This window comes from Muntiacus reevesi, chromosome 10, assembly GCF_963930625.1.
Source record: "Muntiacus reevesi chromosome 10, mMunRee1.1, whole genome shotgun sequence".
Lineage (NCBI taxonomy): Eukaryota > Metazoa > Chordata > Mammalia > Artiodactyla > Cervidae > Muntiacus > Muntiacus reevesi.
In genome coordinates, this window is record NC_089258.1 from 26,243,466 (window position 1) to 26,258,204 (window position 14,739).

Here is a 14,739-nt window from a genome sequence, read left to right on the forward strand (position 1 = left end):
GACCTTGGGTGCATTCCATCAAACTCTCGGTGCCTTCAAGACATAGTTTCCATATCAGCAAAATGGGGCGAGTAGCAACAGATGCTTGTTTCTCCTTGTCCTCTATCACATAGTACTTCTCCACGGGGTTACTGCGTACTCTTTCCTCTGGATAAAAATCAGTCACCTGAGAGGTAAGAAACCATTAGGGTGGGTCCTCGGGTTGCAAGCCCAATAGGGATACAGAACAGCTCCGCAAGCCTCGCCCGTGCCTCCTGGGTCCGGAAACAACCCGACCCCATTTCGGCTGCGAGCCTGCCCAGCCCTCGTGCGCCCCAGACTCAGGCGCCCTCTCGCGCAGAGGTAGCGCTCTGCCTCGGTGCCACAGCTAAATGGGCTCGGTACCGCGCAGGCTCCGACGCGCGCCGAAGGGCCCGGCCTAGTTTTGGCCGCAGCCGCCCGGCCGCCCGCGCGGCGCTGCACTGGGGGCGGGGAGTCTGATGGGAGACGCGCGCGGCGCTGAGGAGGCGGCGGCCCGGGAGAGGGAGCGGGAGAGGGACTGGGCGCGGGAGGCGGGAGGCGGGGGACAGGGGGAGGCGCCGCCGCCGCCGCCGCCCGCCCCTTTCCGCTGGGGAGCAGCTGCAGCAGCAGGAGCGGAGCAGGAGCCGCGCAGCCACAGCCGCAGCCGCTGCCACCGCCGCCGGGGGATGTGGTCGGCGCCCGCCCCGAGCCGCGCCGCCTCCTGAGTACCCGCCGCCGCCGCCGCCGTCGAGTCGTGTGGGGCCAGGCCGCGCCCTCCCCGGGCGCCCGCCGGCTCGCATGCCGAGAGGCTCCGGGGCGTAGCTGCGCGCCCGGCGCCGCCTCCGGGCTCCTCCGGCCCCGCCATGGGCTGCTGCAGCTCCGCCTCCTCAGCCGCGCAGGTGAGGGGCTCCCGCCTCCCGGCCGCCCGCCCGGATGCTTCCCCCGCGCCGCGCGGCGGGCGCCCGCCGCCTTCCACGACCCGCGAGCTTCCCTTCAGCCCACCGTGCACTCCAGAGACGCCCCCCACCCGCACCTCCCCCTGTCCCGCCGTAGCCCCCGCGCTGGCTCCCAGGGCAGCCGACTGGCAGGCGCCTCAGCGCGGCCCCCGGGGCGCCCCTTGCAGACTTGGCCGCCGCCTCCTAGTCACACCTGAGCGGCGCGTCCCGCCAGCCCGCAGGTAGAGGCAACAAGGACGCCTGCTCTCTGCCCCAGGTGGCACCCCCCCTTCCTTCGTCTTCCGGGCCTGCCTCCTCGCTTCCCACCTCCTTGGAGTCCGCCCGCTCCACATCTACAGACTATCCTCTGTGCTTCCTGGAGGAGTAGCTCCAGCTTGGGCTGTTCGCCCCATCTCCCACCTTATTACAGTTTCTGCTCTATTGGAGATTCTGTCCCTTTTCTCCTGCCGGCTGCCCCCGGCCCAGGTTCAAGCGTTTAAGAGGATCCCGGAGCCCTCCTACGACCCGGTTTCCCAGATTCCAGCGGCTCGCCTCCCACCCCATCCCCCCTTTGTGCCTTGACCTCAGACACCCAGGCCTCTTCGCACACCGAGGCCCCTGCGGGAGCGCGGGGATTGCGCTGGGAAGGAGATTGGGCACCTGGAGGGTGACGGGAGCGTTACGGAAACTCCCTCTTTGTTGCCAGTGTAACAGGAGGAAGAGGTGCCGAATTTAGTTTTTCTGTGGGCACACTGGCTGAGTGTTGTCGCTGAGGGCTGAGATGCAGAGATTTCTCCCAGCGTCTACCCTGCCCCCATCCAAATTTCGCTAACCTGCCTCTCTCTCTTGCCGATCGGAGCCCTTAACCTGGATAGAAATGTTTTAGACAACTGTATAAGGATCAGATGTAATAGGACTTGACTGCTGTCCGCTAATAACTGAGAGGACCTGTTTGTAAATTACCTAATTTAGTGGATTAGTGAGTGTATTTACAAATACGATAAAAAGCAATCAGGAATACTGCATCAAACTGTCTGGTGGTGGTGTATGAAAAATAGGCTCTGACAATGCCTGGGATGTAATCTCACAGTTTCATTAGCTTAGAATTTAACTATGGTCTTTGATTTGTTTGTTTTGAGGGGGAGACAAGGACTCTTGTTTTTAGAAATAAAGGGTCGTCCGTTCTTGGTGAAGAAAAACGCTAGTTTGGGGGAAAAAAATTCCTTCAGAGATCTAGCATCTGTGATAATGCCAGAAGTGTTTTGCTACTGCTAAATGACTATATATAACTCAGTTTTAAATAACCTGCATACTTGTTCTGAAAATCTGAGATCTGTCAGCAAATGACTGGAATTGCAGATGAATTGAGGACATCTATGTTTTATTAAATATCCATCCTATTTGTCCATTTCTTTTTTGGGTGTTTGCTTACTCGTGTTTTTTTTTTTTTCCTTTTCCTATTAGGATCATAGTCAGGCTGATTGGGTTAGTTAGTTAAACCTTACTGTTCAGTTAGAATAACAAAGAAAAACTATAAATAGTGATGTTAGGAGGGAGAGGTCTATAGTTTTCATATTAACAGATAAAGGTGTGGAATCACACAATTCCTTTCAACTGGTTAGAGGTTTTTGGGGAGAGAGAGGAATCTAATTGGGTGCTGTTGGTCTAATATTTACTTAAATATTATTTTGACAAAAATGGTATCTTTGCTGTTGCCTTTCTCTGAAGAATTGGTTTACTATGTATCCTCTTTTGGACATGAAATACCTTAGAGACAGGAAAGTATTGGATAGTTTATGGATGGCTTGTTCCATGTTTATAATCAGTTAAATTTGGGAGGGATGGATGCTGGACCCCAACTCAACAGATCTTGCATTTGACTAGCTCCACATCTTACTTTTCGGAATGCTGTCACACGTATTTTCCTTGTTTTTTCCTCTTCTTGCAGCCACTGTTTGCTTCATGCTGTGTTCTACAGACAAGACGCACGTCATGCACCCTGAGGGGTGCGTTGTTTTTGTTGTTGTTTTTTTTTTGCCCCTGTGGTTTCCTATAGCCAATCAACAGCTGTCACATGCCCTTAAGTTCAGCTTTAGGGACTTGTAGTGTTCAATGGAGCATTGAGAAGCAAGTTTTGTGCCAAAGAGCAGGTCATCGTGTTTTTTTTCTCCCTTATTTGAGGTTTTGCATCATTCTTTATTTGTGAAATGTTATCAATCTGCTGCATTTTAATGCTCCTTGCAGGAACATCATCAGTTGGGATAATATAGTATCTATATGTGTTGTGTTGAAACCAAAAAGGGATGCAGCTGCACATCTTCTCTAAATGTGAGCCTCCACATCACTATGAATTTCTCTAAGAGGCCTGGATTGTATTCTCAGGCACAATGTTTCTTTCATCCCTTCTATTGGATTGTAAACTTCTTGAATGTAGGAACTCTTTTTGTTTTCCACAAGTTTGTATTCATTGCAGTGCCTTACTATACCTTGTACATGATAGTGGCTCAGCAGTAGTCAATGAACAGAATATAGATACACAGATTGGAACATTTGGCTGGCAAGTAACATTTAATATGAATCCAGCCCTGGACCTTGTGCTGTTCCACTTCCATGAGCTGGTTGACTAGTGTCTCCAAGCCATTCTCTTCTACGTTCAAATTTGAACTGTTTTAAGTTAAAATTCACTTGCCTTTCCACATTCCATCCTATTCTTTCAATGGGACTGTCAGTTTGCAAAATTGAGCAGGTTTTTTCTTTGCTACTGGTGCTCAGTGCTTATGTTTTAGTTGGAGCAGTGGCTAAAACGTCTTAAAGGAGCTTGTCTGCAAACTCTAATGATAACCTGCACAGCACATCAGAACAACATGCTCTGGGGTAATCTGCAGTTCAGCTTAGCTTTTCTCAGTGGTATCGTCGGCAACTTTAAAGCCCTGGCAGGTTTTATCATTGTAAATACAGTGCGTTTCCTTTTTGTAGTAGGGATTCACTTTTGAAATACATATAATTTATTTTCCCTCATAGTCTCTTACCTATATTGTAGACTCTCATAAAAGAGTTATTGTCTTCCAAACTGTTTCATCTCTTGTAGTCTATTTAGGTATTATTTTCATTTTCTTGGCAGTGTCTGAATATCATAATTTGTCTTCAAAATAATTATCCTGCTTTTGGATTTAGCTAAAGTGTCACATTCTGTACCTACTTGCATTTCATTGTTTAAGGAGGAAATTATTGGCAAAATTATTTGTACTGTATCAGATATGTGTATCTAAGAATCTTAAGAACTCTTAGAAATGTTTATAGAACTCTTAATTATGTTTTGTTTTCTTATTAGTGACCACTGCAGGTTACTTGCTAATACTAGTAGTTGCTCAAGACAAGCCAGTACATGATAGCCTTTGCCTAAAAATCTCTTTGAAGGGAACATAAAAGTGAGATAGTCTTGAGTTTCTTTTTACAGCACTAATCCTCCCTAAGACTCTTAAAATTTATTCCCAACTCTCCATAATTCGTTTGTTCTGTTATAACCTGACATAATTTCTATTCTTGTAATGTTAAACTTCAAAGTTCACTTGTAAATCTTCAGATTTATGAAATGTTCTTTCCCATTGACAAACCAGTTTGAATGAAGGAGGCTTTTGAAAGATTACTTAGCGAGTTGTCAAAAGTCTTTGTCGTTAATGGCTAGATCATTATTTCTCACAGTAGTGCTTTGGAAGTCAGGAGATTTTGCAAGTGCTCTGAAGTTCTGTGTCCTTTGGTTCTAACCTTAGAAATTGTGAGAGGGATGGAGGATAATCTTTCTTGTTGAACAAACTGCCCCTTCTGTCTGTTGGAGAGGTTGTTCTTGTCTCTGGTCTTGTCCCATGTCGTCAAATTGAGAGCTCCATATTTAACTGTGTTTTTCTAGCTCTAGTATCTTGTCTTGGGATGAAATGAAAAATGAGAAACAATCAAGTGGTTCACAAACACTAGTTAACTTTTAAGAATGTTAACTGTTCTTTAAAAGAATTTTAATAGTAACTGTAGTCTCCTGCTTTGTGGAATTTGAAGTCAGAGGTTAAAAATGAAAATTGAAGAGTAGTGGGAATTACCAACAGAGACAAAGTTATTCTATTAAAATGTGCCCAACAAAATATGCCTGTTCTAACTGAAACAAAAAAACCCATAGCATGAAGACTGTTTTTGTCTCCCAAATCCTGTGCTGTTAGCGTGTGCTGTGCCTAGTTGCCCAGTCGTGTCGGACTCTCTGTGACCCTGTGGGCTGTAGCCCACCAGACTCCTCTGTCCATGGGAGTCTCCAGGCAAGAATACTGGAGTGGGTTGCCATGCCCTCCTCCAGGGGATCTTCCCAACCCAGGGATCAAACCCAGGTCTCCCACACTGCAGGCGAATCTTTACCATCTGAACCCCCAGGGATGCCCAAGCATAGAAGATCCATTCCTTAAAATACATAAATCAATTGTTAATATTAAAATTGGCTGGAAAGTAATGTAAAAATGATGAGACTTTTTGCATGGCTATTTTTCACAGCCCTTTTCACATTTCAACTTCTCCAGTAATTCTGAAGTCGACTTTACTTCCATTTACAGCTGAGGAAGTTGAGAGTTGGATGTTAGTTGAGACTTGGCTGCAGTCTCTGAGCTACTAAGGGATCGATCCAATCTTTACCCTTGTCTTGAATCTGAGTCCTGTGCTTCTGTTTCTGTGTTCACATATATGCTTCCCATATCTTAAATTGTAGTTCATTTTATCTTTAGAAAAGGTCCGCTCAATAACATTTTGAAAGAGGAATGTGCAAGTTCAAGTCATGCGATTTTGAACTTGCTGGAGTTACTAGATAGGGAGCAACATGGTATAATAAGCAAAACTAGTTCAGTTAGAAAGTTCCCAGGCTTAACAGATACCATCAAGTACCATCAAGTCCTATCATTTAGAAATGTTATTGGCTTGGAGGATATTTATTTATAGAAATATATTCTATATTATATGCTACTCCTGGTAATTGGTTAGTAAATGTTATGGAAAATCCCAAACAAACTTTCTGGCCAACTCAATATTTAGCCATCTCCTTTCTCCCCAACCCCTTCCTGTAGAGGGAGGAATTATTTCAGTTTCATAACTTTGACTCAGATTTTTGGGGTTCTCAGGACTATTAGAGATAAACTAGAACCGCTTACTGTCTTTTCTATTGAACTAAACTGGAATGTAGAGATATGAAGTCTGAGGTCGGAAAGATACATTATGAGGTAACTCAAACTAGAAACCTACTTAGTCACTCTCTATCTCTGTCTTTTTTTTTCTTTTTTTGCCTCTCCAGGAGGCATGTGGAATCTTAGTTTCCCAGATCCCTGATCTTAGACCAGGGATCAAACCTACACCCCTTGCAATGGAAGTGCAGACTCTTAACCCACTGGACCGTGAGGGAACTCCCGAAACCCACTTAGTCTCTTAATCTTTCTGTAGTTACCTTTAATCCTTAATGTCTTAAGTCTTATCTTTGCAGTCTTGACACCACATTGGAAACACTTAAGTGAAGTGACGTGAAGTCGCTCAGTCGTGTCTGACTCTTCGCAACCCCGTGGACTGTAGCCTACCAGCTCCTCCCTCCATGGGATTCTCCAGGCAAGAGTACTGGAGTGGGTTGCCATTTTGAAACACTTAGGATGTTAAAAAAAACAACAACAAAAAACACCACAGGATTCCTGGGTCCTCCTTTCAGAGATTCTGATTTCCTTGGTCCAGGGGTACTACCTGAGCCTCAAAAAGTTTTAAAGTTGCCCTGATGATTTTCATGCTTTGCCAAGGTTGAAAACCACTCTTACATACCCTTTCTGTGATAATTCCATCTCCTTCTATGGTTTTAGTTACAACCCATTTGCCGACAGTTCTCAAACTAAATTACTGAACTGAAACCAACTTTATCCTGGCTTCAAAACTATATATCCACTGATTCCTTAGCTCCTCCACTAGAATGTCTTGTAGGCACCTCAAACTCAGTGTGTGAAAACTAAACTCAAAGTATGTAGACACAGATACACGCATCTTTTTCAGCATCTTTGGTTCACTGAATGACACCAGTATCATGGTATGGAAACTGGAAACCTGAGATTTGTGGGAAACCTGCTTCTGGTTATTCCATATCTAGTCACCATGTCTTGTCTCTCTTACCTTCTGAATTCCACTACAAGTCCCCCAATCTAAGCTGCTGTCATCTCTGGCCAGAACTTTGCTTCTAGGTTACCCAATGTTCATTCATGCTTCCTTCTGATTTTTCTCCACACTGCAGTCCTAATGATCGCTTTGAAAAATCAAAAGCTGTGTGGGATTGTGTCCCCCACCTACCTGAAACCCTTTAATGGTTTCTGATTACTCTTAAGACAGAGACCAGAATCAGCTGAAACTAACCAGCAGTGCTGTGTGGCCTGGTCTGTACCTCTCTCCAGCGTCGCTGTCAACTCCTACCATGTTTCTCTTTAATCTTTGTAATCCAGTCTCACAGATTCTTCAGTAGACTTTGTTTTTCTTTTAGGGTTTTGCACATGCTTTTCACTTGTCTGGGAGGCTCTTTGCTTTTCTCCCTAGTCTTTGGCTGACTGATACTTATCCTTCAAGTTTCAGTCTCAGAGTCTCTTGTTGGGAAAAGACTTCCTTGATCCTTCAAACTAGGCCATGACTCCTCATTAAGTTCTTACAGCCTTATATATTTTACCTATGAACACCTAAAGCAATACATAATTATATGGTTAATATCTAGTCCAGGAGTTGGCAAAACTACAGCCCATGTGCCAAATCTTTGTATGGCTTACAAACTAATAATGCTAAAAGTGGTATCTGTATATATTCAGATGGGTGAAAAAAGTTAACCATCTTTGCATGAGAAATTATTTCATAAAAATTGTATAACTGAATTTCATTGTCCACAAATAAGGGTTTATTGATGCAGCCACACATTTATACAGTGTCTATAGCTGCTCTTACGTTACAGTGGCAGAGTTGAGTGGTTAGTTGTGACAGAGACCTTGTGGCTTGCAAGTGTAAATATTTATTCTGTGCCTCTATGGGGAAAATGTTCGCTGACCTCTGGTCTAGACTGAGCTGATGAGGAGAGGGACCACGTATGCTTTGTTCATTGCTGACATTCTCTGTGCTTAGCTGGTACCTGGTACATGATAGGTGCTTGTGAAATTTGAACTTTGAAATTTGAGGAGATTTGAACAAATTTTCCTTTCATGGTTGGATGTGTATGAGCTCCAACCTTAGTAACTCTGATGTTTTAAATTTAATATAAAAATTTTTTTAAGGGGACAGATTCTTTCTTTCTGACCTTGCCACATGGCTTGCGGGATCCTAGTTCTCCAACCAGGAATTGAACCCAGACCCTGGCAGTGAAGGCACTGACTCAGTACTGGAACATCAGGGAATTCCTTAAAAGGACAACTGCTTTCGAAGAAGATTCTCAACAGAAGTCTTAGCAGCTGTCTTAAGCAGCTTGTCTGTTGCAGGTATACATCTCATGTGTGAAGCAAGTGTACTTGTAAAGGTGTAAGTTAGGAGGTGAGTTGTTGATGGACAGGGAAGCCTGGCGTGCTGCAGTCCAGGGGGCCGCACGACTGAGTGACTGAACTGAACTGGAGTTAGGCGGTGTTAGTCTTTTCCCCTTTGTGGGCTCCTTTCTGTTTTCATATCAGCTGTTAAATAAGATTTACGTTTAAACTTTTGGCTGATAAATTGCTGGAATTTTTTGGTGTGTGTGTGAAAATGATATTACTACAGTATCCCACAACTAAATACTTAGACATCTATCTAGTAAGGAAACTATTAAAAGCTATTTCTATCTTAATTTTTGAGGTTGTGAGATATGCTGTAAATTGTTGAACAGAAGTGTGTGATTTCTGGATACATTATAATGTAAAATAAGGAAACAGCAAAAAGATGGAAAAATTGAAAATACCTGTTTACTTTGAGATATTCAAGTAGCAGGGAAGATATTAAAGTATCTTCCTTTTTTTGGTAGCATTATGATAATGGTAATGATAACAATCACGATCCTTGTAAGATTTTTCATTATGAATCACTTAAGAATGATTCAGCTTTAAGAAATGAAAAACCATAAATCTAGATAGCTAAACATTAAGGGAAACTTATCTCTTACAAGTTGAGAGGTGGGCTGGCTTTCAGCTGGGTTAGTTCTTTGGCTTGATGACATAACATCCATAAGGACCTGAGTTCTCTCTCTTTTTGTCATTTATGGAAGGTACATTTCCCTCATTTGGCTCCCCTTGTGATCCCAAGATGGATGTGACTCTTTTGGAAGACTCGTGTATGCTGAGCTGACAACTTCCAGTGGTTTTTCTTTCAACAGGAGTTAGGGAGGGCTGTATACTCATCTTTAAACAATCTGTAGCAAGGGGGAGGCACGGCTGTGGTGACTGGTTTAGGCTAACCAGGATTTCCCTCTGAGTCAAGTAGAGGGTGAAGCAACACCAGAATAAAATTAGGACACCGCCAGCCAGGCTGGGAGGACTGGGGAGAATGGTGACTGGGTAGGCAGCCACTGATATCTGCTATATAGTTTTGCTGATTTCCTCTGCCTATAAAATAGTGTTTCCTAATATTTTGCTTATAGCTCCATTATAAAACTTCACAGTTGCTAGTCAAAAGTCACAGAGTCATCTTTCTATTTCCTCAGTAATACTGCTCTGTGCGTGCTAAGTTGCTTCAGTCGTGTCCACTTTGTGACCCTATGGACTGGAGCCCGGCAGGCTCCTCTCCATGAGATTCTCCGGGCAAGAACACTGGAGTGGGTTGCTGTGCCCTCCTGCAGGGGGTCTTCCCCACCCAGGGACCGAACCCATGTTTCTCATGTCTCCTGCATGCCAGGCGTGTTCTTCACCACTAGTGCCTCCTAGCCACTGCCTAAGCCCCATCTTTCTCTTTTTCCCACACTAGCTGCTGCTTTCCTGTTACGAGGCAGGCATAGCTTCTGGATAAAGAAGAGCGTTTAAGGTTGGAATAATGGTTAAATAGCTAATCAGAATTCCCACAACCAGTGGGCACCAAGTGAACCTTGGTGTTACTATAACCTTTTCCCTCTCAAGCTCTCTGGTTTCCTTTTCTGCCTCTTCTTACTTCTGTATGTGTTTATCTCTGTCCGATTAGTCCTCATTTTTTCTTTCTTTTCCCTTTCTTTCCCCTAAAGTTTTCTTTTTCCTTCCCTTTCTTTCTGCCCCTGTCTGATGGACTTAAGGAGCCACAATACTGAGTAGAATATTACTAGAATAGAAAAGTAGAAAGAGAGTGTCCTTTTTTTCCCCACCTGCTGTTTAATTTGGGGTATTTTTGTTTTTTGGTAAAGCAATAGTAAGACTGAAGATTCACATCATAATTTAGGATATCTCTATGATACAAAGAGCTCTTATGGTATAAAAATTGCATCTTTGCAACAAATACCTAGTTTACGGAAGGAGAATTAGTAAACTAATATGTAAATATGTTCAATCTTGTTGATAAGTCAAATTAAGGGCACATAGACACCCTTTTCATCTGTACCTTTGGTTAAAGTTAACAGAATAATATTAATTGCTCATGTGGTTTTGACTCAAGTATACTTTATTGATTTGCTGAATAACTGGTTTGACCCTCTTGGGACACTGTTTGATGACATATATTGAAGGCCCTAAAAAATTTGACACCCTTTAGTAATCCAAGAGTATAGTAAATGCTAGATGCCAGGATCTTTACATGTGGCATTATTTATAATAGCAAAAATAGTTTACTTTTAAACATAATACATATTTTAAAAATTTACTTTATTATTATTATCATTTTGGCTGCGCTGGGTCTTTGTTGCTTTTCTCCAACTGTGGCGAATGGGGCTCCTCTCTAGCTGCCGTGTGCAGGCTCCTCACTGCAGTGGCTTCTCTTATTGCAGAGCACAGGCCCTGGGGTGTGCGTGCTTCGGTAGTCGTGGCTTGATGCCTCTGGGGCACAGGCTCAGTAGCCCCACAGGGCTCCGTTGCTTCAAGGCGTGTGGGATCTTCCCAGATCAGCGATCGAACCTGTGCCTCTTGCGTTGGCAGGCGGATTCTTTACCCCTGAGCCACCAGGAAAGCCCAACATAATGTTGTTGATGTAAAATTTTCTTAATATAAAATTCAGTTGAATTTAGTCTGTTATATGTGTCTCCCTTCGCCATCCCCAACGAAATGATCGTCTCTTAATGGACAAGTAGCCTTTTGCCATACTTTCCCTAAGTTCTTCCCCTACTGCTGTTCTAAAGGGCTATTGGAATCTGAGAATTAAACACTGTTGTGTACTGGCAGGAGTATGGGCTGTATAGCCAGACTATGGGTTTAAAGCTCGGCTCTGTCACCAAAGGAGTTATTTGGGCCAAATTCTTTAACATTTTTGTGCCTCATTTTCCTCAGGTATAAAATGGGAGTAATGATAAAACCTGTCTTACAGACTTGTAGCAAACTGAACAACGTTTGAAAATATCTTATGATATAAATGTAAACTAAGTCTTTTAGGTGTTCTATCCATTAATACTACCCTAAAACAATCCTGTATTTGACTTTTCGAAAAGGGACCCAAACTTTCAAAATACTAAAATCGTGTCTAGGAGATGAGTATTAAGGGCGCAGTGAACAGCAATAAGGAGAGGTTAAATTGGGTGTGGTTGAGGGTTCAGGGGTTGGAGAAGTTAGGAAAGAATAGACTAGATGGAGAGTGGGCTTCCTGAAAATCACCCTTGATTTGTCTTTTAAGGATAGGTTTAGAAAGAGTGGGAGGATAGACAGCTATTAGTAGAAAGCAGGGACAAGAAAGGACATTTCAGTGAAAGGAACGGCTTGAACAAAGGTACAGCAGCCTTTAACTGTTGGTTTGGAAAAGGGACCTGGCCAGGGTAGAAAGAGGGTTACATGTAGGGAAGACTCCGCTGTTCGAAGGAGAGAGAAATGGCGGTCATGAGGGGTTTTTCTGAGTGACTTAAGGAAGAATAATCTGAGCCTTGCCTGTGCTTGAAGTGAGAGAAGGGGAAAGAGAGGCCACCCTGGAAGCCGTTCAGTAACTTGAACCAACAGTATAAATGGGGAACAGAGAGACATTACACAACTGAAATAGGACAGATTTTCCTGACTTAACCTGGATATGTGGGATAAAGGAGAGGGATAAAACCAGTTCAGAACACTGTATAATGGAAGAAGGGTATTATAATTGATAGACAAGGGAGTTGAGATGGAGACTAGAATATGGGGAGGGGAAGATGAATTTAATTTTGTGTGAACTGAGATTGAGATGATAGTAATACCTCCATGTAGCACTTTCCCAGGCAACAGAATATCTCGAATTGGATTTCAGAAAATGTTCTAAGTCATGTGCATAAAGGAGATGCTGTAAGGATGGGTGGTCTCCCAGGGGGAAGCAACGGCATGGAATATGAGAGTAGACCTCTGGGTTTTCCCTGCTTCCAGTCCTAGTTGTCTGCTGTCATATAATAAATTTCACCGTATTTTTGCAACTCAGAGATGAGTGTCAGTTTTAGCCCCATTTTACATATTAGGAAACTGAAGCTCCATTTGCAGCAACATGGATGGACACAGATTATCATGTTAGGTGAAGTAAGAACAGAGAATGAAAAATATGATACTACTTATATGTGGAATCTAAAAAATGATACAAATGAACTTATTTACAAACCAGAAATAGAAAACAAACTAATGGTTACCAAAAGAGAAAGGCAGGGGGATAAATTAAGAGTTTGGGATTAATGTGTACACACTGCTATATATAAAATAGATTAATGACCTCCTGTATAGCAGAGGGAGCTATATTCAGTATGTCACAATAATTTATAGTGGAAAAGAGTCAGAAAAGTCAGAAAATATATGTATATTCTGAAGCCCTTCTCTGTACACTTGAAGCTAACACAACATTATAAATCAACTATAATCTTAAAAAAAAAGAGGGAGAGAGAAACTGAGGCTCAGAGAGTTTAGGCAGCTTGTCCAAGGTCCCTGAAGGCGTGTAAAGGCTGGGGTGGTTCAAAGCCTGTGCATTTCCTACTGCATTCTCTTCCATCTGTTGTACTGAGAACTATATTTAAATAGTATATTAAATGTAGCTTAGATAGCAGTATTTCTTCCCTAAAATTCAGAGATTGTACTATTTACTCTGGCTTTAAAGTGTGTGTTTGGCAGGGCTGTGTTGGGGCGGGGGGCGGGGAGGAAGAGAGGGGTGTTGGCTTTCAGTCACTGCACCCTAAACTAGCGGTCAGACTGTGACAGTTTGCCTCCAAGTCTATGTAAGTGGTGGTTATAAACTTCAGACTCTGGGGACCTTGACTGCTTTGCATTTCCTCCTGGGCCCTTCTACATGCTCTAAGAGCAAGTCTACTGTGGCAGTATATTTACTAAATGTGACTACAATTTAGAAAACTACAGTTTTCTCATAACTCAGATTATCAAATATACAGTTTTAGTAAGGAATAGATATATCTATACATATATTGTTGTTGTTGTTCAGTCCCCAAGCTGTGTTCAACTCTTTGCAACTCCATGGACTACAGCTTGCCAGGCTTCCCTGTCCTTCACCGTCTCCTGAAGTTTGCCCAAGTTCATGTCCATTGAATCGGTGATGATATCCAACCATCTCATCCTCTGTCACGCTCTTCTCCTTCTGCCTTCAGCCTTTCCCAGCATCAGGGTCTTTTCCAATGAGTTGGCTCTTTGCATCATGTGGCCAGAGTGTTGGAGCTTCAGCCTCAGTCCTTCCAATGAATATTCAGGGGTGATTTACTTTAAGATTGACTGGTTTGGTCTCCTTGCTGTCTAAGGGACTCTCAAGAGTCTTCTCCAACACTACATTTCGAAAGCATCTATATATAGTCTTGGTAGATCCATCGCCTTTGGAAGGGTTAATGTATTGTATTTAATTAATTAAATTGATACTATTTAATATCAAGTATCAGAAAGGCTCAGGAGAGCAGTAAGAAAGGAGAAGGTGAAGAAAATGGTCATGGTGAAGTTTAGAACTATGGCACAAATGATTTGCATGCACTTAAAGATCAAATTACAAAGGCAGAGATCTTTTTACCACTAGAGCGAAAGCTGGAGTTTGTTTTTTAAACTAAACTTCAGTTTAAAACCTCAGTTTTTTCCAAATGGATTTTGAAATATTGCACGTGATTTTGTCTGTTCATAAACTCTAAAAACATCATGTGTTGGAAAACAGTCTGAAAACATCAACAAGTTTGAAAGCCTAATATATTCAATATATTTTGAAACTAACCCTACTTTTATGTGAAGAAAAACATTTGGAATAGACATTGGTGGTTGAAGCAGATTTCAGTTATGAAGATATGGGAATAATATTTTAATAAGATACTTCATTTTAAGATTGAGTGCAATTCTAGTTTTGGTAATAATGTTTTAAGGGTGGACCAAGTGGAAAGACATGATTCTGTTGAGGTAGTGATACGCACACAGAGTAGGAAGCCCCCAGAGGGGAAGTACTTCCCCGTGACCTGCTGCTCACCAGGCTCCCTGCTGTAGGCAGTGCTCCACGTGCCCTCCATGTAAGGATACAAATGTTACTTAGGTGAGAATGCTGTAGGCAGTGTTTCCCCAAGTATGTGCTGCCATAGCGCCTGGTCTTCTGAGAAAGGATTCTGAGGTCAGAAAAGCGTGTAGGGTTCTTGCTGATTCCATACCCCACACCCATTTGTGGAACCACGTCAGCATGGTGCTCGTGTCCAACTCTTGCGACCCCATGGACTGTAGGCTTCCAGGTTCCTCTGTCCATG

At 43.2% G+C, this 14,739-nt stretch overlaps 1 protein-coding gene across 3 annotated transcripts in view; it reads left to right on the forward strand.

Annotated features, from left to right (window-relative positions):
- Positions 1 to 573: 573 nt before the first annotated feature.
- SLC44A1 (solute carrier family 44 member 1) overlaps positions 574 to 14,739 on the forward strand; it is a 219,827-nt gene continuing 205,661 nt past the window's right edge. Inside the window, exon 1 of one of the 3 annotated variants that reach the window (XM_065946994.1) lies at positions 574 to 899. In XM_065946994.1, coding sequence (XP_065803066.1) covers positions 864 to 899 — 36 coding nt within the window. In that variant the 5' untranslated portion in view covers positions 574 to 863. The remainder of the gene's footprint in view (positions 900 to 14,739) is intronic. The other 2 variants (XM_065946996.1, XM_065946995.1) reach the window with 2 other exon arrangements.